The sequence below is a fragment of the Dendrobates tinctorius genome, unplaced genomic scaffold, assembly GCF_039654945.1.
Source record: "Dendrobates tinctorius isolate UK_male_01 unplaced genomic scaffold, ASM3965494v1 ptg000085l, whole genome shotgun sequence".
In the NCBI taxonomy this organism is placed as follows: domain Eukaryota; kingdom Metazoa; phylum Chordata; class Amphibia; order Anura; family Dendrobatidae; genus Dendrobates; species Dendrobates tinctorius.
The window spans coordinates 4904786-4926785 of record NW_027361753.1 but is presented as its reverse complement, the minus strand read 5'-3'; the positions used below and the strand labels follow the sequence as shown (position 1 = coordinate 4926785).

Sequence of the window (22000 nt, the reverse complement as noted above, 5' to 3'; positions counted from 1 at the left end):
ACGGAAGTTGGTATCCTAATGTAGGATGATTGGCATCCCCGCTCATCGGCGGCTGTTGAGGCTCCAATCCGCCTACAATAGGGTATCAAATTCCGCGTTAGGAGGTATCAGCTCAGGCTAAAAGTAGGGGTTTATAAGTCTAAAGATGGTATCATCAGAAATAATTTTAGGATATTTGTTTAATAAGGTGGTCATTTATTTTGGACTATTGTTTATTTTCACACCAATTACCGCATTTTTCGGATTATAAGACACACTTTTTTCCCCCAAATTGGGGATTCGTCTTATAATGCGGATATACCTTACCAGCCATGGTGGAGCAGGGTCCCAGGGTCGCTGTTGGAGGAGGAAAGAGTGGGGCGATGCTGCAACAAGATGTCGTCACGAGATCTCGGGAGACGAGATCTCAGCACCCGAGATCTTAATCTGAGCATGCGCCACCCCGGCGGGCATTTCCTGGAGGCCACCGGGCTTTCATAAAATGCCAGTGGAGCCCCCCATGCACTACAGGGCACCGCAGCCATTTTCACCCACAGCGGCGCACATCAGAACACCCTCTCATCCCAGCCTGCAGCAACGCGCCACTCTTTTCTCCTCCAGCAGCGACCCTGGGACCCCGCTTCACCGCAGCTACCACCCCCAGTAAGCAAATAAGATGCATGGATTATAAAAGGCACCACCATTTTATTAAAAAAAAAAAGATTTTTTTCCCATTTTTCTCGTCAAAATTTGGGGTGCGTCTTATAATCTGGTGCGTCTTATAATCCGCAAAATACGGTTTATTATATTAAATGCATCGCTTTTTGAGGGTTTATAAAAAAAAGTCCTCTATAACTCGGATAGTTCTTTCTTTCTCTGCATTAAAGATGGTCTGGCTACAGTATGTGTCCTTCTTTCCTAACAATCAAAGTTGGGAGGTATGATATATTGTCATGGCTCGTCACACTGCAATTTACTGTCCTCTTATACAAGCAGCTCCCGGTGATACAATACTATTAGTAGAAAACTATTTAGCACTGGAGCGCAGATGCCTAATAAAATATACGTTTAGAAGTTGCTAACAAAGCAAATTCCTGCAAAAAGGAAAATGCATGCCACCTCCATCCTCTAGGAGGCAGTATCAGCACATGTAGCAGTGTCCGGCCACTTCCCAACGATTTCAGACCATTTTGCTAAAATCTTCACTAACATGTCCTTACTTTTAATGAAATGAGGATGAGAAGCATTGTTAAGCCGTATTGACTGTAGTTTAAAAGTAATGCGTTAATGCGGTATTAAATATAATATCTGTACAATAATCTGATTTATTTACGTTATAACATTATATTTCTAAGGTCTTCTAGTGTCTTCTTTAAGGGGAAGTCCATCAGCTCATGTGTTAGAAGGGGGTGTGAGCTGGGACCTGACCAATCACCCTTACAAAAAGGGCTGTTATGTCCCACGACTGGGAACAGCCTGTTATATATATATTCTCAGTGTTGAGTTTTTCCTCCAATCAGAAAATTCTCTGCTGTTGCTAGTAGAATTAGACTGTGTGAAGATTGTCCCTATGTCCCTCCCATAGTTGAGCTCTGTATTAGGTTGCTCCTCCCTTCTTCTTCAGTTTAGTCTACAGCAGCCATTACTGAAGACGCATGTGTACTCCCTTGTATAGATTACTCCTTTTTACCTACTGTCCATTGTAAACTAATACAAGATTTTGGAAGAAAACAGCATTGTTTCTTCTGGTCTTTCTACAGTTGCAGTGGTAGTCGAGTTAAAACTATCTGCGGATGCCTGGTGGTGTGAGTACGAGTTATACAATTATCTAAGAAGCTGATAGTTAGAACACTTGGGATTCGCCGCCATCAGGAAGAGGCACTAAAAGGGTTATTCCCATCATAAAAAGTCATCAACCAGTTAAAAGATAGTTAAAAACTTGAGGATTGGTTGCGATCCAACCACTGGGATTACCATTGTTCTGAAATGGTCAATTTATGGGCACCACAACTTTAATCACACTCCGGGGCATTTCCGTGCCTCGATATTGGACATGTGGAGAATCCCAGAGGTTGGACCCTCACCGCTCTTCTAGATATCATATATGATGTGAATGTGATAACTTTAAATTTTGGGACCATCCCTTTGAAAGTCCACCGCTTCTGAACAATTTGATAATTTTGGTAACTGGAAATTTCGAATATAAAATTTTTTCATAATAATACAAAGCTTCAAAAATGAATCGGGGTAGATCCAAGATTAGTAACTACAGTTCACGATAATTCAGCCCTTAAAGAAATGTTTTAAATAAAAAGGAACTTTTGGTGAATGTTCACCTTTCTATTCCATTGTCTGGAATATTTTAGGTAAAAGGTCACATTGCTATAATCTTTCTGTTTTTCCCATAATACTTTGTTTTTATGGTTCAGATTGGTTATAAAGATTTTCCTATCAAGCTAATTAAAACCCCAAAAATTCTTTATTCTGACTCCATTCAAATAGTAGTATTGGCATGGAGAAATATCTGATGCGTTTCAAATCTAGCGGACTCTTAATCTTGAAAGTAAAAATTATTTATTTTTAGACAGTTAAAATGGTAGCATCGGCATAGCAAAATATCAAACTTTGTTTCGAGTCTAAATGACTCTTAATTGTAAAAGCAGAAGATTCTTTATTGGGATTGCTTTAAAATTGTGGCATAAGCATAAAAAAAATAACTAATGCGTTTCATATCTAGCTGACTCTTAATTGCAAAAGCAAAAATTCTTTATTGTGACTCCATTAAAACAGTTGTATAGGCATAGAAAAACACTGACGCATTTCGAGTCTAGCTGGGTTTTTGAGTCTGGCTGACTCTTGCTCTTAAAAGCTAAAAATTCTTTATTGTGACTCGATTAACGTAGAAAAATATCTGTTGCGTTTTGAGTCTAGGTGAATCTTAATCGTAAAAGCAAAAAATTATTTTTTGCGACTCCATTAAAATAGTAGAATAAGCATAGAAAAATACCGACGCGTTTCGAGTCTAGCTGAGTTTTAATCGCAAAAGAAAAAAATTTCATATTGTAGTACCATTAAAATAGAAGATGCTGACGCGTTTCAAGACTGGCTGACTCATAATCTTAAAAGCAAAAAGCTCTTTATTGTGACTTCATTAAAATAGTAGCATAAGCATAGAAACATTACTGACACGTTTTGAGTCAAGCTGACTCAATGGTAAAAACTATAAATTCTTTATGGTCACTCAATTAAAATAGCAGCTTAGACATAGAAAAATTCAGAAGCGTTTGGAGTCTAGCTGACTCTTAATTTTAAAATCAAAAAATTCTTTATTGTAACTCAATTAAAATAGTCGCATAGGCATAGAAAAATACTGATGCATTTGTAGTCTAGCCAACACTTTTAACCTTAAAAGCAAAATATTCTTTATTGTGACTCCATTAAAATAGTAGTAAAGGCAAGGAAAATACTGACGCGTTTCGAGTCTAGCTGACTCTTAATTGTAAAAGTAAAACAATCTTTATAGCAGCATAGGCCTATAAAAATACAGACGAGTTTCAAGTTTACCCGACTCAATCTAAAAAGCAAAAAAAAAAAAGCTAAGCTTTTTATCACTCCATTAAAATAGCAGTATAGACGCAGAAAACTACTGATGCGTTTCGAGTCTAGCTGACTCTTAATTTTAAAAAACAAAAAAACTTTATTGTGACCACATTCAAATAGTAACATAAGCATAGAAAATTCTGATACATTTCGAGTCTAGCCTACTCAACCTGAAAAGCAAAAATTTCTTATTGTGACTCAATTAAAATAGTAGCGTAAGCATAGAAAAATACTGACGCGTTTGTAGCCGACTCAATCTTAAAAGCAAAAAAACCTTTATTGTGACTCTATTAAAATAGTCGCATAGGGATAGAAAAATATCTGATGCCTTTTGGATGAAGCTGACTCTCAATCTTAGAAGCAAAAAAACATATTTATTGTGACTCCATGAAAAAGTAGCATACACATAGTAAAATACTGACGCGTTTCAAGCATAGCTGGCTCATATTTTTCTATGCCTATGATACTATTTTAATATAGAGTCACAATAAATATTTTTTTGCTTTTAATTTGCTGTGCTGGATTTAAAACTTGATTGAGTTAATATTAATAATTAGTAAAGCTTACAAAATGCTTCACAAACCGGGCCGGTAATCTTACAGCATAAATGTTCTGTCCTTATGATACATATGTTTCAGTGCACACACGGTATGCTGTAGGGATCTGTTGTCATTATCAAGGTTTTTTTTTTTCTTTTTTTTCCAGCCTCTGCTCTACATATGTTTCCTATTGCATTTGCTTTTAGACCCTACCTTCCCTCCTGTTGAGCTTGTTACATGGCCGCAGTCCAAGCGTATAATTCATGTACAGTGTTTTTATGTCGTTTATTACTAGCACTTTAGTTACAAAATATGTCTGATCTGTTTAATAAATTACACGTCTCATCACATGGAAGCTATACATCTACATATCTGGGTGAACCGAGGTGCATCTGAAAGTCTTCTAATGGCCAGATGTGAGACTGGCCTCATAGATTTACTTAGGCTCATGACGATACCTAAGGTTTTAAATGTCTATGAGGAATGTGGGCTCCAGATTTTGATATTTCGAGTACGAGGTGAAGGGGTTAAAACAATATAGCTTTACCACCGATACAGGTTTTTGGTCCGGATGTCGGATGACATCAGTATTTGACCTCTGTTTATAGCCAAAGTCATTCAGTGGATCAAACACGAGGATGTCATCTATGTACCCAGGAACTTGTTTCCTTCCTTGATTCCTTCACTTGCTTCCAAATCCTACATCCTTTCCTTCCTTTCAAATCCTTCCTCACTTCCTTTCTTTCAAATCATTCCTTCACTTCCTTCCCTCCTTCCTTTCCTTGATTCATTTACTTCCTTCCATCCTTCAAATCCTCCCTCCTTTCAAATCCTCCTTCCTTTCAAATCCTCCATCCTTTCAAATCCTCCTTCCTTTCAAATCCTCCTTCCTTTCAAATCCTCCTCCCTTTCAAACCCTCCTCCCTTTCAAATCCTTCTTTTCACATCCTCCTCCCTTTCAAATCCTCCTCCCTTTCAAACCCTCCTCCCTTTCAAACCCTCCTCCCTTTCAAACCCTCCTCCTTTTCACATCCTCCTCCCTTTCAAATCCTCCTTCCTTTCAAATCCTCCATCCTTTCAAATCCTCCTTCCTTTCAAATCCTCCTTCCTTTCAAATCCTCCTCCCTTTCAAACCCTCCTCCCTTTCAAATCCTTCTTTTCACATCCTCCTCCCTTTCAAATACTCCTCCCTTTCAAACCCTCCTCCCTTTCAAATCCTTCTTTTCACATCCTCCTCCCTTTCAAATACTCCTCCCTTTCAAACCCTCCTCCCTTTCAAACCCTCCTCCCTTTCAAACCCTCCTCCTTTTCACATCCTCCTCCCTTTCAAACCCTCCTTCCTTTCAAATCCTCCTTCCTTTCAAATCCTCCTCCCTTTCAAATCCTCCTCCCTTTCAAACCTTCCATCCTTTCAAATCCTCCTTTTCACATCCTCCTCCCTTTCAAATACTCCTTCCATTCAAATCCGCCTTCCTTCCTTTCCTTTCTCCCTTCCTTTCCTTAATACCTTTCCTTCTTTGCTTTACTTCTTCTGTCCTTCTCTATGTAAGCTTTTAGTATTGTCAGAACTGAAAGGGTCCATGAATATTAGATAAAAATGCCAGGAGAGAATGAACCTTAAAAACTATTCATCAGCCTTTGCAAAGATACGAATCTTTGTAATATACTCCATTACCTTATTTTGCTTCTTCTCGCTGGAACACCAAACTGCAGTAGTGTTCTACTGACCTATCTCATGTTCTTTTAGAAGCTGCTTTCAACTGCTGCTCTAACAAGAATCCATGCTCAAACACTATTTACAAACGCTCTCTCTTGTGTGAGCTTCTCGTCTGTCTTCCCCCATGCTCAATGAAAATGTTTGCAAATAAAGTGTGAGTTCAAATTCCTGCTGGAGCAGCAGTTCAAAGCATCTTCTAAAAAGAGTGTAAAATAGGCAGCTAGAGCAGCACTTACAGCAAAATGATTGAGAGAGAAGGAAGTTAAATAAGGTCATGGGGGTATATTTGAAAGATTCATATGTTTGCAAAGGTTTATCAATACTTAAAAAAATAGTTACTCTATAATCAATAAACAATATGGCAGGATGTCTTCTCTTTATATGGAAGACCAGAGCATGCAACTAGAATCAGCACAACCATGACCAAAAGCAGCAAGGCCACAGTGAATATCAGGAACTGAAGAAAGAGTGAAAGAAGCACTTGTTGGACTATGGTGTCGTAGCGGAAGGTCATACAGCAATTCTAGCACTGGGTACCAAGGCTTAGCTTGTGTCGCTGGCAGGAACATTACATAGGTGTTGCTGCTACATGGCAATTCCCTTGAGTTGTCACTGTTGGAACGTCTGAGCCACAAAATCATGAAAATCCATAGCATATTTGTTGAAAAAATAATACATCATCTAAAAAATATAATACTGGCCCTATATACATGAATATAACTACTATAATACTGCCCCCTATGTACAAGAATATAACTACTATAATACTGCCCCTATGTACATGAATATAACTACTATAATACTGCCCCTATGTACAAGAATATAACTACTATAATACTGCTCCTATGTACAAGAATATAACTACTATAATACTGCTCCTATGTACAAGAATATAACTACTATAATACTGCTCCTATGTACAAGAATATAACTACTATAATACTGCCCCTATGTACAAGAATATAACTACTATAATACTGCCCCTATGTACAAGAATATAACTACTATAATACTGCCCCTTTGTACAAGATTATAACTACTATAATAATGCCCCTATGTACCAGAATATAACTACTATAATACTGCCCCTATGTACAAGAATATAACTACTATAATACTGCCCCTATGTACAAGAATATAACTACTATAATACTGCCCCTATGTACAAGAATATAACTACTATAATACTGCCCCTATGTACAAGAATATAACTACTATAATACTGCCCCTTTGTACAAGATTATAACTACTATAATAATGCCCCTATGTACCAGAATATAACTACTATAATACTGCCCCCTATGTACAAGAATATAACTACTATAATACTGCTCCTATGTACAAGAATATAACTACTATAATACTGTCCCCTATGTACAAGATTATAACTACTATAATAATGCCCCTATGTACAAGAATATAACTACTATAATACTGCTCCTATGTACAAGAATATAACTACTATAATACTGCTCCTATGTACAAGAATATTACTACTATAATACTGCTCCTATGTACAAGAATATAACTACTATAATACTGCTCCTATGTACAAGAATATAACTACTATAATACTGCCCCTATGTACAAGAATATAACTACTATAATACTGCCCCTATGTACAAGAATATAACTACTATAATACTGCTCCTATGTACAAGAATATAACTACTATAATACTGCCCCTTTGTACAAGATTATAACTAACATAATAATGCCCCTATGTACCAGAATATAACTACTATAATACTGCCCCTATGTACAAGAATATAAGTACTATAATACTGCCCCTATGTACCAGAATATAACTACTATAATACTGCCCCTATGTACAAGAATATAAGTACTATAATACTGCTGCTATGTACAAGAATATAACTGCTATAATACTGCGCCTATGTACAGGAATATAACTACTATAATACTGCTCCTATGTACAAGAATATAACTACTATAATACTGCTCCTATGTACAAGAATATAACTACTATAATACTGCGCCTATGTACAGGAATATAACTACTATAATACTGACCTTAGTTATAAGGATATAACTACTTTAATTCTTCCCCTTTGTATTGCCTCCTATGTATAAGAATATACTGTAACTATTATAGTACTAGATGGTGGCCCGATTCTAACGTATCGTGTATTCTAGAATATGTATGTAGTTTTTCGGGCGGTCTGCACCTGTCACAGTTCGTCCGTGAATCCTGCGTCACTGATTGGTCGTGCCCGACTGGCCGCGACCAATCAGCGAGAGGCGCGGTCCGGCTGCAAATTGGCGCAGAATTCGAACGACGCACGCCACCCCTACCGTGGGGAGATCTGCGGCACTAGCCGCTGATCTCCCGACCGTTGCCGCGGGTCATCTCCTGCTGCACAAAGATCAGCGGCGACGCAGCTGGGAGATGACTGGCGCTAGCCTGATTGGTTGCGGCTGGCCGGGCGCGACCAATCAGCGACAGGTTCAGTCTGCCCGCGAAACTACTTACATATTCTAGAATACCCGATGCATAAGAATCGGGCCCCCATCTAGTCTACTATATAATCGTCTAATTCTGTCTCTCTGTTTGTAACGGAAATCCTGCGTCGCTGATTAGTCGCGGCCGGCCGGGCCCGACCAATTAGCGACAAGGGACTTCCGTTACAGACAGACAGACAGAATTAGACGATTATATAGTAGATTGCAAAAAAAACTTCAAGGGCTTTTTTTTCCTTCTGCTTTTTTTTTCCACTTGTTCTCTTCCGTTGTCTGCACCAGAATAAGCAATAACAATCATCCCTTACTATTGTGTTTTTGCTGTACTTTTTTCTGTTTTTTCTCCTTTTTTGTGCTTTTGATGCTGATTTGAAGTAGCCTTTTTTTAGTACAGAAAACCTTTTTCATTTTGCACTTTTCACATGCATTTTTTCAGGTTCTCATCAAAGCCTGTAGAAAAAAAGAATGCACCGACACTATCCTCACCCCAAACAAAGTCGCACAGCATCTTTAAACACTGAAGATTTTTTGTGTTCATGGAGAAAACATCTGTTAATTTTCAAGTCTCATCTTTTGCCTGCACAGAATATACCGTGCCTAGTAAAGTTGATCATTGTGTCCAGGCTTAATGACAACACCCACGTTGGAACCTAAAATATTTCACCATTAGAAGATTAGTATATAATTTCATGTGAGTTCCAGAATGTGAACAATGGACGGAGAATGCAGAATGTCGTCTGCGCGCGTCGTGGTTCCTCCTAATTTCATTAAGTATCAATTTTCACGAGAGACGTTTGGAAGCAGCGAAAACATTTATGGAAGAATTTAGAAAACAAGGCGTCAGAACTAATCTGTTGTCCCGTAAACCATGAAGGTCAGGATCCCAAAAACGAAAAAAAAAAACCACCGTTAATGTAAGCCGAGCTGTGTATTTCCGTTATATCTGTTGTTAGAGATTTCATCAAGAAGACCAATATTGCCACCATTAGGAGAGCCCTGATTTTCTCCACCCATGGCACAGCAAGAAAATACTTTCTACACATTGTGATGCCCACGTTGACCATGGTGCTACATTTATGGGGTAAACGTACCTAAGCAATAAGGCTTTTCTCTGTTCCTATGTCTCTCCCGGTCGTACTGGTAGCCAGGATAACACGTACACAGGACCCGACCAAAGTTATCTGTGCACTGCTGCTCACACGGGGCCTCGGAGCAAACGTCGTAATCTGGAAGGAGATCAAAACATGTTAAAAACAGAAGTAAGCAGGAGAAGACATGTATCCTGTGCTGCCCATAAGTGGTTTCCCCAAATTTACCACAAAATGCCACTTTTATTGACTACCGCTGGCTCAGAATTATTATTCACAATTCATGACAAGTAAAGCTCCTCTGGCTGTTATAACCTGCTGCAAACGTGACGCACAGTCCTAACCCAATATTGTAAGACTGGCACGAATTTTGGTGATCACAAAGTTTGCTGCTTCAGGGTTTTTAGGTCTTTTTACACTTTTAGTAACAAATACATCCAGTTTACGCAAAGACTCAATATTTACAGTGTTGACCCTTTTTTCAAGACTTCTGCAATTCGCACTGGTAGCTGGATATCAACTTCTGGGGCATATCTTGAGTTTGGCAACCTACTCTTATCTGTACTGCTAGATATCAGCTTTCTGGCAGCATTCCAATCCTGAGGCATCATAGTCCATTTCTAATTCTAAATTCACTAATATTTATAGACTCGTGCGCCGAAACTGCTTTCTTCAATTCCCACCAAAGATGTTCTTTGAGGTTCAGGTCAAGCAGCTGTGACACTGACAACCACTTCTGGGACTTCTGATTTCAAGCCTTGCTGGATTTTGAGCTTTGCTTTAGATTATAGTCCTGTTGGATTATTTTTGTGAAACTGCAAATTATGCTTTATTGATGCATATCGCAGAAGATAATCCTCTGCCATATGCATCAACAACAGAGTAGCCTTTGAAGTTTTGCACCACTGATCACCATTGATCGACATAGCTCAGCAATGCTTGTGTTAGTTCTGCAGTCCTCCTTTGTGTAGATAGAGCTAAATGATGTTAAACCCCACATGCAGCTGTGTTGATGTATATGATGGAAAAGAACATGTGTCTGACAGACTACTTTGCAAGACCATACAGTTTACAGAAGTGTAGACTGTATTCTAAAAGTAGATATCATATGGGACAGTTATTGTCCGGTACTAAATGTCGAACATGGTGTTTCCATTGAAGTCTGTTGCAGTGTTCTGATGACCATATTCTGAGTGTGAGCCCAATCCAACAAAACACTGGTTCGAACTCGGACCAATGTTAGTTTAGGGGCAGCTCACACGACCGACTTTTTTTTCTCTCGGGCAGAGCCTGTCTGAGGGAAAAAGTCACAGCATGCTAGAGTTGCGTCCGATATTTGAATCATACCCAACCATGCGAGTTAGTGAGTCCATGGAAAACATCGGACTGCACTCAGATGGCATCTGAGCACAATTCAATTTTCATGGACTGAGAATGGAGAAGATGGAGGATTTTTTTTCTCCATATGCTCCTCATTCAAGATTATTGGATCACACTGTGATTAGACTCTCAGATGAGAGAATATACGCTGGTGTGACACCAGCCTAAGGATAGAGCATTAGTTTGAAAATCCTAGAAAACGCCTTTAAATAGTAACCACCATTTCATTTTTATTTAATAAATTAATAATACACATTAAAATAATAAATTTTGCACTATATCTGATCAGAGAAATCTGCTTCTTTCTCCTCCAGGACTGATCTTCTACTCTCAATTTATGAGTAAAATCTGTATTTAGTGAAGACTAGCTGAAGAGCCCGGCGTTGCCCGGGCATAGTAACCAACTGTGGTTAGTTATAACAAATTATAATGATTATATTGCACATAAAACCATTTAACATCATATATTCAACACTACAGATTTGCAACACAAATTAACTAAATGATTACCCAAGTATTGATAGTATTTTATTTTCAACTCATTCAAGAGCTTTTGATAAACATTTTTGGTTTTTCCTTTCGGTGCAAAGATGAACAGATTTTTGGCAGTTCCAACTCTTGAACAGGCCATGTAAAGTTGACCATGAGAAAAGCATGGAGATTGCTAATTGATCCCTACTACTTTCAAGGACTGTCCCTAAGCCTTGTTAATGGACATTGCAAATGCCAGTCAGGCCAGGATCACACACAGCGAGATACGGCCGAGTCTCGCAGATTAAAACCAAGCTCTGGCGTCGGCACTCTGGAGCGGAGCGTGCAGCCGCACAGCAATACATGGAGCTGCACGCTCCGCTCCGGAGTGCCAGTGCCAGAGCTTGGTTTTAATCTGCGAGACTTGGCCGTATCTCGCTGTAGTGTGACTCCGGCCTCAAACTGGAAACTGGAGGCGTTTAAAATCAAAAGGCAAATCAGAGGGAATGAGTGGAATTCTTGGAATGAAAATGTCCTCTCTTTTGGCACATCCTGTTGCTGAGCTGTGTATCTAATCCTATGCTGTGTGATACTGTCTGCTGAGCCGTGTATCTAATCCTATCCTGTGTGTTACCATCTCCTGAGCCGTGTTTCTAATTCTGTCCTGTGTGATACAGTCTACTGAGTCATCTATCTAATCCTATCCTGTGATATTGTCTGCTGACCATGTATCTAATCCTTTCCTGTGTGATACTGTCTGCTGAATGTGTATCTAATCCTATCACATGTGATACTGTCTGCTAAGCCGTGTATCTAATCCTGTCCTGTGTGATACTCTCTGCTAAGCCATGTTTCTAATCCTCTCCTGTGTGATACTGTCTGCTGAGCCATGTATCTAATCCTATCCTATATGATACTGTCTGCTAACCTGTGTATCTAATCCTATCCTATGTGATACTGTCTGCTGAGCCGTGTATCTAATCCTATTCTGTGTGTTACTATCTGCTGAGCCATGTATCTAATCCAATCCTGTGTGATACTGTCTGCTGAGTCGTGTATCTAATCCTGTCCTGTGTGATACTGCCTGCTGAGCCGTGTATCTAACCCTATCCTGTGATATTGTCTGCTGAGCCATGTATCTAATCCTATCCTATGTGATACTGTCTGTTAACCTGTCTATCTAATCCTATGCTATGTGATACTGTCTGCTGAGCCGTGTATCTAATCCTCTCCTGTGTGATACTGTCTGCTGAGTCGTGTATCTAACCCTGTCCTGTGTGATACTGCTTACTGAGCCATGTATCTAATCCTATCCTGTGATATTGTCTGCTGAGCCATGTATCTAATCCTATCCTGTGTAATACTGTCTGCTGAGTTGAGTATCTAATCCTATCCTGTGTGATACTGTTTACTGAGCCATGTATCTAATCCTATCCTGTGTGATACTGACTGCTGAGCCATGTATCTAATCCTATCCTGTGTGTTACTGTCTGCTGGGCAATGTATCTAATCCTATCCTATGATATTGTCCGCTGAGCCGTGTATCTAATCCTATCCTGTGTGATACTGTTTACTGAGCCATGTATCTAATCCTATCCTGTGTGTTACTGTCTGCTGAGCCATGTATCTAATCCTATCCTGTGTGATACTGTCTGCTGAGCTGTGTATCTAATCCTGTCCTGTGTGATAGTGTGCTGAGCCATGTATCTATTCCTATCCTGTGTGAAACTGACTGCTGAGCCGTGTATCTAATCCTATCCTGTGTGATACTGTCTGCTGAGTCGTGTATCTAATCCTATACTGTGTGATACTGTTTACTGAGTCATGTATCTAATCCTATCCTGTGTGTTACTGTCTGCTGAGCCATGTATCTAATCCTATCCTGTGTGATACTGTCTGCTGAGCTGTGTATCTAATCCTCTCCTGTGTGATACTGACTGCTGAGCCATGTATCTATTCCTATCCTGTGTGAAACTGACTGCTGAGCCGTGTATCTAATCCTATCCTGTGCGATACTGTCTGCTGAACTGTGTATCTAATCCTTTACTGTGTGATATTGTCTGCTGAGCTGTGTATCTACTCCAATCCTGTGTGATACTGTCTGCTGAGCCATGTATCTAATCCTATCCTGTGTGATACAGTCTTCTGACCTGTGTATCTAATCCTATCCTTTGTGATACTGCCTGCTGAGCCATATGTCTAATCCTCTCCTGTGTGATACTGACTGCTGAGCTGTGTATCTAATCCTATCCTGTGTGATACAGTCTGCTGAGCTGTGTATCTAATCCTATCCCATGTGATACTGGGCTCCCCCTGCAGTCTGTGTCAGAGGTTGGTCTGTGTTGGCACAGTAATAAATTGTTATTTCCAGCTTTACAGAAGGACAATAACATCATAGAAATGATAAGAATAATAGGCCTCAATTACCACAAGTGTCTACAAGGAAAACTGTTGCTCATAGTAACCAATCACAGCTCAGCTTTTATCTTTTAAACAGCTCTTGTGAAATGAAAGATGCTTAGTGATTGGTTGCTTGATACACACACATACATTTGATTGGTTGATATGTGGAGTGGGCGTGGCTTGATACACACACATATATGCATACATACATACACTCATTTTTATATATATAGATATTACTTAGATAGGCGATGACAGTTGATGCTTACAAAATTCTACTGAGAGTGGAGAGGGAGGAGCTAGAGACAGACACAGACATTGTGCTGTAAGTTAATAAGGCTTGCAAGAGACATCAAACTCAAAAGCAATAAAAAAGGATTTTGGGGATATGTCAAAAGTAAAAGGAAAGTAAAAGATGCTATAGGATTTTTACAAGATGAAAATGATGAAATGGTAAGACAGGATGTTGAGAAGGCCGAACTTTTAAATTCCTATTTTGCATCTGTTTTCTTTCAGAAAGGAAATGTAACATCAACTGATCTTCACTGTCCTATTAAAGGAATGGAAGAATCCAGGATATCTATAAACAGAAACATAGTGAGGAAACACTTAGCTAACCTAAATTAATTCAAGTCTCCAGGTCCAGATGAATTACATCACAGAGTAGTGAAGGAGATAGCAGAAGAAATTTTTGAACCACTCTCCATAATCTTTGAAAATTCTTGGAGATCAGGAAAAGTCCCAGAAGACTTCAGAAGAGCAAATGTTGTTCCTATCTTCAAAAAGGTGAAGAAGGAGGAGCCAGGGAACTATAGGCCGGTGAGTCTGACTTCTATACCAGGAAAGATCTTTGAACAAATTATTAAACATGTATGTCAGTACCTGGATAAGAATGAAGTGATTAAACAGAGTCAGCATGGGTTTGTAACTAATAAGTCATGTCAGACTAACTTAATTTCCTTCTATGACAGAATCACTGACTGGGTGGATCAGGGAAATGCTGTAGATATAGTATATCTTGACTTCAGCAAAGCATTTGACAAAGTATCTCACACAATCCTTATTGAAAAAATGACTAAGTATGGAATGGACAAGGCAACTGTTAGGTGGACTCATAACTGGCTTAGTGATCGGACCCAAAGAGTGGTTGTAAATGGCTGCACATCCAATTGGAAGAATGTCTCAAGTGGGGTACCACAGGGCTCTGTCCTGGGCCCTGTATTGTTCAACATCTTTATCAATGATTTAGATGAAGGAATTGATTAAATTTACTGATGACCCAAAGTTAGGAGGGCTAGCAAATACTAGAGAAGAGAGGATTAAAAAAAATTTAAATAAACTGGAGCAGTGGGCAGCAACTAACAGAATGGTTTTAACAGGGAAAAATGCAAAGTACTACATCTGGGCAATAAAAATGAAAAAAGCATATACAAAATGGGAGGAATAGGGCTAAGCAACAGCACATGTGAAAAAGACTTGGGTACACTTATAGATCACAGACTGAACATGAGTCAATAGTGTGATGCAGCAGCAAAAAAAGGCAAATATATTTCTAGGATGTATTAACAGAAGCATAAGGTCTAGATCACATGAAGTTATTATCCCCCTCTACTCCTCTTTGGTCAGACCTCATCTGGAATACTGTGTCCAGTTTTGGGCACCACATTTTAAAAAAGTCATCAACAAACTGGAGCAAGCTCAGTGAAGAGCGACCGGAATGGTGACCGGTCTGCAAACCATGTCCTATGAGGAAAGGTTACAGGATGTGGGAATGTTTAGCTTGCAAAAGAGAAGACTGAGAGGAGACTTAATAGCTGTCTACAAATATCTCAAGGGCTGTCACATTGTAGAAGGATCATCGTTAATCACATTTGCACAAGGAAAGACTAGAAGCAATGGGATGAAACTGAATGGGAGGAGACACAGATTTGATATTAGAAAAAAACTTTTTGACAGTGAGGGTGATCAATGAGTGGAACAGGCTGCCATGAGAGGTGGTGAGTTCTCTTTCAATGGAAGTCTTCAAACAGAGGCTGGACAGATATCTGTCAGGGATGATTTAGTGAATCCTGCTTTGAGCAGGGGGTTGGACCAGATGACCCAGGAGGTCCCTTCCTACTCTACCATTCTATGATTCTAAGTTCTTCAGAGACTATAGTTACAATTCTGCATAGAATTTAATGAGCACCAACTGTCATCTCCTATCTCAATAATAGGAAAATCTGTATTCACTGAAGACAGAATTTACCTGCGTTTTGAAGATTTTGAGAATGAAAATCAGTCCGGGAGGAGAGAAAAGTAGATTTTTTAATAAGATATATTCCAAAGTTTGTTTTTTTTATTTTCACCTGTACTAATGATTTGTAGAAAATAACGAAATAAAAAAATGGTTACACTTTAAATGTTACAATACATTCCACCAGCAGCCACCCCTAGAGGGAGCTCTATGCATACAGATAAATTTCTAAATAGGTTTACAGTGAGCTCCCCCTAGTGGTCGCTACAGAAAATAAAAATGTTATATTTCCTTTCTATGACTTTGTGAAAGATTTAAAGTGTTGTTTTAGAAAAAAAAAGGAGCTTTAAGTACAATAAAGATATAATAAGACATTAATCAGCTAGATAACTAAAAAAAAAAAAACCTTGCTGTGAATTTGATATCTGCAGTGCTCAGCCACTTCCCATATGTTTTCTCTCGCAGGGTTAAGCATTGTTTTAGTTGGACTTTTCTTTTCTCCTAAACCACCTACTGGGACCCGGGATGTTAAAATCAGCTTTTCATGTGAACTGGATGAAATTATCCTCGTTGGAAAAATATTTTTAGTCTTAAATAAAGAATCTTAGAAAACCAAACAATAAGTTTTCAATTTATTTTCCCAAAGACTGTGAAAAGTCAGCAACCTGCTCCAGGGGTGCAACACATGGCGGCCGCAGGATCCGGACAGGGAGAGCGCGCGGTGAAGGGCTTGTCATCGCGGCCGGTAAGTGAGAGAGGCAAGGCTTGATTTTTAGCAATTGGCTCCGATGCCAAGAGAAGCGGTTCTCGCGGTTATGTTTCATATGATCTACTGCTCGACACTTCTGGGACTTTAATGTAAGCTGGCAATGGATTTTAATATGTTAGTTATGACTCAGTTGGGGACGAGATGCCAAAGATCCCGTAATCCGTGGTGTAGGACACAGGGAACATTTTAACACCTTCATCTCACTGCTAAGCCCCGGGGCGACCTGGGAGACCACTTAGAATGTGAAGCCTTCAGCCTGAGACCATGGAACAAAACCATCAGCTGCCAGATGGACATTAAGCGATCTATAGGGGTTCATCGCAAGACGGCTTTTGCCAGAAGTGACCTAGATCGGAACAAAAGGACAACCTCGGCTAAAACATTTCTTGAGATTAGAAATAATATAACTATTGGCTTTCAGGAAAACGGCGCCACTCTTCTGCACAGGCTGCAGCTCAGCTTTGCTTAAAGGGGTTCGTCGGTGTTTCGGCAAAATTTACCAAAGAAGGTTAGAAAATAATAATTGCTCCAGTGCTGCCATACTTGTGGTCCCCTGACGGTTCTACAAGAGCCACAGTGCCAAGGTTTGAATTTTCAACATCTGCATATATGGGGCAGGCTCAGGAGCTGTGTTATACACTAAATGCTAAAACTTACCTGCCATAATGATTCTCCAGGTCAGTACAAGAGCGAAGATACCAAACATGTCTAGGTTGTTTTTTTATTTGTGGTGAGGGCTTATTTTTCATGTGCCTAGCTTACGTTTTTAATGTTTTGATCGCCCGCTATTGCATTTTATTGAAATGTTGTGACGATCAAAAAAGTATAATTCTGGCATTTTGATTTTTTTCTCGTTACGCTGTTTACCGGAATTTTTTTATTGTTTTATTTTGAATGGGGCAAAAGTGGGGTGATTTGACATTTTAGTTTTTTTTAGTTTTTTAATATTTTTAAAAACTTTTTTTTTTTTATTTTTACTGGCGCTTCTGCCGCGTGCATGTTCATTGGTACTATTAAAGCCAGGCAAAGCGCCAGAATTGGGTCATCTAATAGACATGCCTTTTCTGGGCAGCTGCGGGCTGTTATTTTTAGGCTGGGCAGGGCAATATCCACTGCCCCTTACAAGTCTGAGAATACCAGCCCCCAGCTGCTTGCTTTAGCTTGGCTGGTTGCAAAAAATTGGGGAGACCCCTCTATTCTTGATAACCAGTCATAAAGTTGAGAGCTAGGGGCTGTAGCCCACCACTGTCAGTTTTGCCAGCTCTAGTTATCAAAAATAGAAGAGTCCCTACATCATTTTTTTGTTATCAGTGACAGCAGGCGTACGCTTATGCGAGTAGTATTCTCTCATCAGCCGACACCTGTGATCGGCGGTAACCCTCTTAATGCCGGTCACAGCTGCTGGTCACGCTGTCATCTGACACCTCTCTGAACGGTGGTAACTAACTAGGTTTTCGGTAAGGACCCCAAACTTTACTGTCCAGGCAGGGCCGGCATTAGCGGCAGGCAGACTAGGCAGCTGCCTAGGGCCCCATTCCCCCAGGTGCCCCAGCCAGTGGCGTGCCACTAATAGTGGCACACCATATGGCCGCTTAAGTCAGAGGGGCTGGATTATATTCAAAGGGAGGAGGGTGGGGCTACATTATACCCTATGAGGGGGCTACATTATATTCTATGTGAGGTGGCTGCATTATACCTTATGAGGGGGCTACATTATATTCTATGGGGGGGGCTGCATTACGCTATATTTGGGGAGTTGCTATTGTGAACTCTCTTAATCCGACTTTTGAGGCAAGGCTCCCTCTGGTGGATACTGCTGGTAGTGGAGCTGGTCAACATGATGTTAACCCAACAGCTGCAGAGGATAATTGGAGGAGTGGGGGTAGTGACTGGGACTACATAAGGGAGCAGACTTCTCTCAGTGACTGTCGGTGATACTCCTTTCTTTGCTTACTGAGGATTTCTGTCTCCTGCCTGATCCTGTATTTTGTCAGCTAAGTTTCATTTGCTAAACCCTTTGCATCTGATTTTGCTTTGCTGTCAGGGGTCAGCTTGCTCCCCCCCCCCGGGCTGCTGGCTCCTGCCGTATATTTTTGTATCTTGTGTTTGTTTGCTCAGTCCCCTGCTATATTAATCTGTTGCTAGCTAACAGTTCACACCTGAGTGCTGATATAGTGGGGCGAGGTTGTGCAAACGTCAGTATTTTTGTACATCAGTCGTGTTGGAATTGTTAGGGTTTTTGCGTCATTGCAGACAGTGCCTTTTCTGTCCTGTCCTATCTATTCAGTGTGGGCCTCATCATTTGCTCAGTCTATTTTCTGTCTGTGTTTGTGCTTCATCTTGTCTCACCGACAATATATGTTTGGGGGCTGTCTATTCCTTTGGGGATCTGCTCCGGGGCAGTTTAGATTTCACCTTTCTGTCTTCAGGCTTAGTTAGTCCTCCGGCTGTGACGAAGCGTCTAGGGCAACGTAGGAACGCTCCACATCTACTGCTAGTTGTGTTGTTAAGATCTGGGGTCTGCAATCCACTGAGGGATCAACCTCTCTGCTGTTCTGGTGGCATAGCCTATTGCGCTTTCCTCCTCGGTGACCCATTCATAACAGGTTGCATTATATTCTATGAGGGGGCTACATTATATTCTATGGAGAGGGATGCATTATTTTCTATGGAGAGGGATGCATTATACTCTGTGAGGAGGCTACATTATACTTTATGGGGGTCATTATACCCTATGAGGGGTCTGCATTATTTTCTATGGGGGTCCTCAATTATACTCTATGAGGGGCTACATTATATTCTATGGGGGGCTGCATTATACTATATGAGGGGGCTGCATTATATTGTATGGCGGGACTACATTATATTCTATGAGGGGGCTGCATTATACTTTGTGAGGGGGCTACATTATATTTTATTGGTGTCTGCATTATAGTCTATGGGGTCCTGCATTATACTCTATGAGGGGGCTACATTATATTCTATGAGGGGGCTGAATTATACTATATGAGGGGGCCTGCATTATATTGCATGGTGGGAATACATTATATTACATGGGGGTTGGCTGCATTATGCTCTGTGAGAGGGCTACATTATATTCTATGGTGGGTCTGCATTATAGTCTATAGAGGGCTGCATTATACTCTATGAGGGGGCTACATTATATTCTATTGGGGGCTGCATTATATTCTGTGGGGTAGCTACATTATGCTATATTGGGTGACTGCATGATGCTCTATGAGGGGCTACATTATATTCTGTGGGGTAGATGCATTATACTCTATGTGGTGGCTGCATTATACTATATAGGGGCTGCATTGTACTCTATTGGACTATGGGCAGTGCATTATACTATATGTACTACATGGGACCTGCATTATACTGTATCAAGGACTATGGGGAATACATTATACTATACGAAGAACTATTGGGTGCATTATACTATGGGAAGTGAATTGTACTACATGGAGATCTATGGGGAGTGCATTATACTATACAGTGGACTGAGGAGTGTATTATACTATATGGAGGACTATGAGGAGTGTATTATACTATATGGAGGACTATCGGGCACATTATATTGAAAGGAGAACTATGGGGTGTGGATTTTACAATATGGAGGACTGTGGGGCACATATAATATATGGAGGACTGTGGGGTGCATTATACTAAACAAGCAAAATGCTGCCTATTCATTGAGTGATTGGATTGTTTATGCTGTAACAAAAATCGCTGTTCTCAGCAGGACATCGCCGGTGTAAGCAGTAGATGTGCTGCTGATAACATGATACTGTATGGGGACACATTGATCTATTAGTGATTGTTCTGTCCCCCATCACTGTTCCTCAGCTGGTGTAAATAGGCCGGGAAACAAGCGTTAAATGACTTCTATATTGTCGATCACGTTTGTTTAACGGCCTGAACTCAGCGCATGTAAATACAACCGAAATTATTCTGTGTGATGTGCAATATTTCAGCATTTGGGGCCCAATTTTAAACTTTTGCCCATGGCCCCACTTTACCTAAAACCAGCCCTGTGTTCAGGTCCACCCATCTCTAGCTACTATATATTAATAATCATGCCATTGAGGAATCTATAAAAGCTGGGTGATAACTATTAACACAAAGCTTGATCACTGAAGTACAAAGCTTGCTAGAAAGTGACATAACTTTTCTTACATTGGCTGATTGAGGAAGGATGGATTGCATTTTGGGACTTTATGATATTGTAAAAAAAAAATGCATTAATGGATATTGCAGAAAATTCCTTGGATCTCTGTGTTGGCAAATAATATAGAGTGTCCAGATGGAGATGATCCTTCAATGTCTCATTAGATACCACATTATACAGCATTATAGATCCACTCAGCATAATGCCACTGTCCTCCATGATGCCCCATCCTCAGTGATGCCACTGTCCTCCATAATGCCACTGTCCTCCATGATGCCCCATCCTCAATGATGCCACTGTCCTCCATAATGCCCCTGTCCTCCATGATGCCCCCATCCTCAATGATGACCCTTGTCCTCCATCATGGCCCTGTCCTCCATAATTACCCCATCCTCCATGATGACCCCATCCTCCATGATGCCCCCGTCCTCCATGATGCCCCTGTCCTCCATGATGCCCCCGTCCTCCATGATGCCCCGTCCTCCATGATGCCCCCGTCCTCCATGATGCCCCCATCCTCCATGATGCCCCCGTCCTCCATGATGCCCCCGTCTTCCATGATGCCCCTTTCCTGCATGATGTCCCCGTCCTCCATTATGCCCCCATCCTCCATGATGCCCCAATGACCAAATATGCAAAGAAAATAGCACTAATTGTAAAGTGCAGATGTCACTTACCCTCCGGGATGCATTGCCCCAAGATGAACTTAAATCCTCTGCAGCATTTCTTCCTGCAAAACACCAAAAATGAGTAAGCAGAAGGTCAGAAGTACAACTAGTCAGGGCACAGACAGAAGAGGCCCTTGTGCACGAACAATATAATGGCCCTTTCCAGTCCAATAGCTCCTCATAATGCTCAATTCCTCCTGCTTGGAGGTGGCCTCCTTACCTCTCCGGCCGTTGGGTTGCACCAATCATATCTGGATTGGAGTATTTGCTGTGTAATCTGACAGCAGCATGATGTAAGGGCAGAGACTCTGATTCCAGAGATATGTCACTTACTGGGCTGCTTGCTGCAGTTTTGATAAAATCCCTGTTTTCTCTACTGCAGATTTCCCAGTTCCCTGAATGCTGAGCTCTGTATAACCAACTTAGTATTTTTGTCTAGAAATAACTTTCTGCAAATGGATTACCTTGAAAATGTTGCACCGACTGACTTGTACGGAG

The 22000-nt window shown here is 40.5% G+C and overlaps 1 protein-coding gene across 1 annotated transcript in view; it reads right to left on the bottom strand.

Annotated features, from left to right (window-relative positions):
- Positions 1 to 22000, bottom strand: part of CCBE1 (collagen and calcium binding EGF domains 1) — a 381954-nt gene that overhangs the window by 58989 nt on the left and 300965 nt on the right. The window contains exons 3-4 of the mRNA XM_073584790.1: positions 21512 to 21564; positions 9408 to 9542 (exon numbers count right to left, since the gene is read on the bottom strand). Of these exons, the coding sequence (XP_073440891.1) occupies positions 9408 to 9542; positions 21512 to 21564 (188 nt within the window). The remainder of the gene's footprint in view (positions 1 to 9407; positions 9543 to 21511; positions 21565 to 22000) is intronic.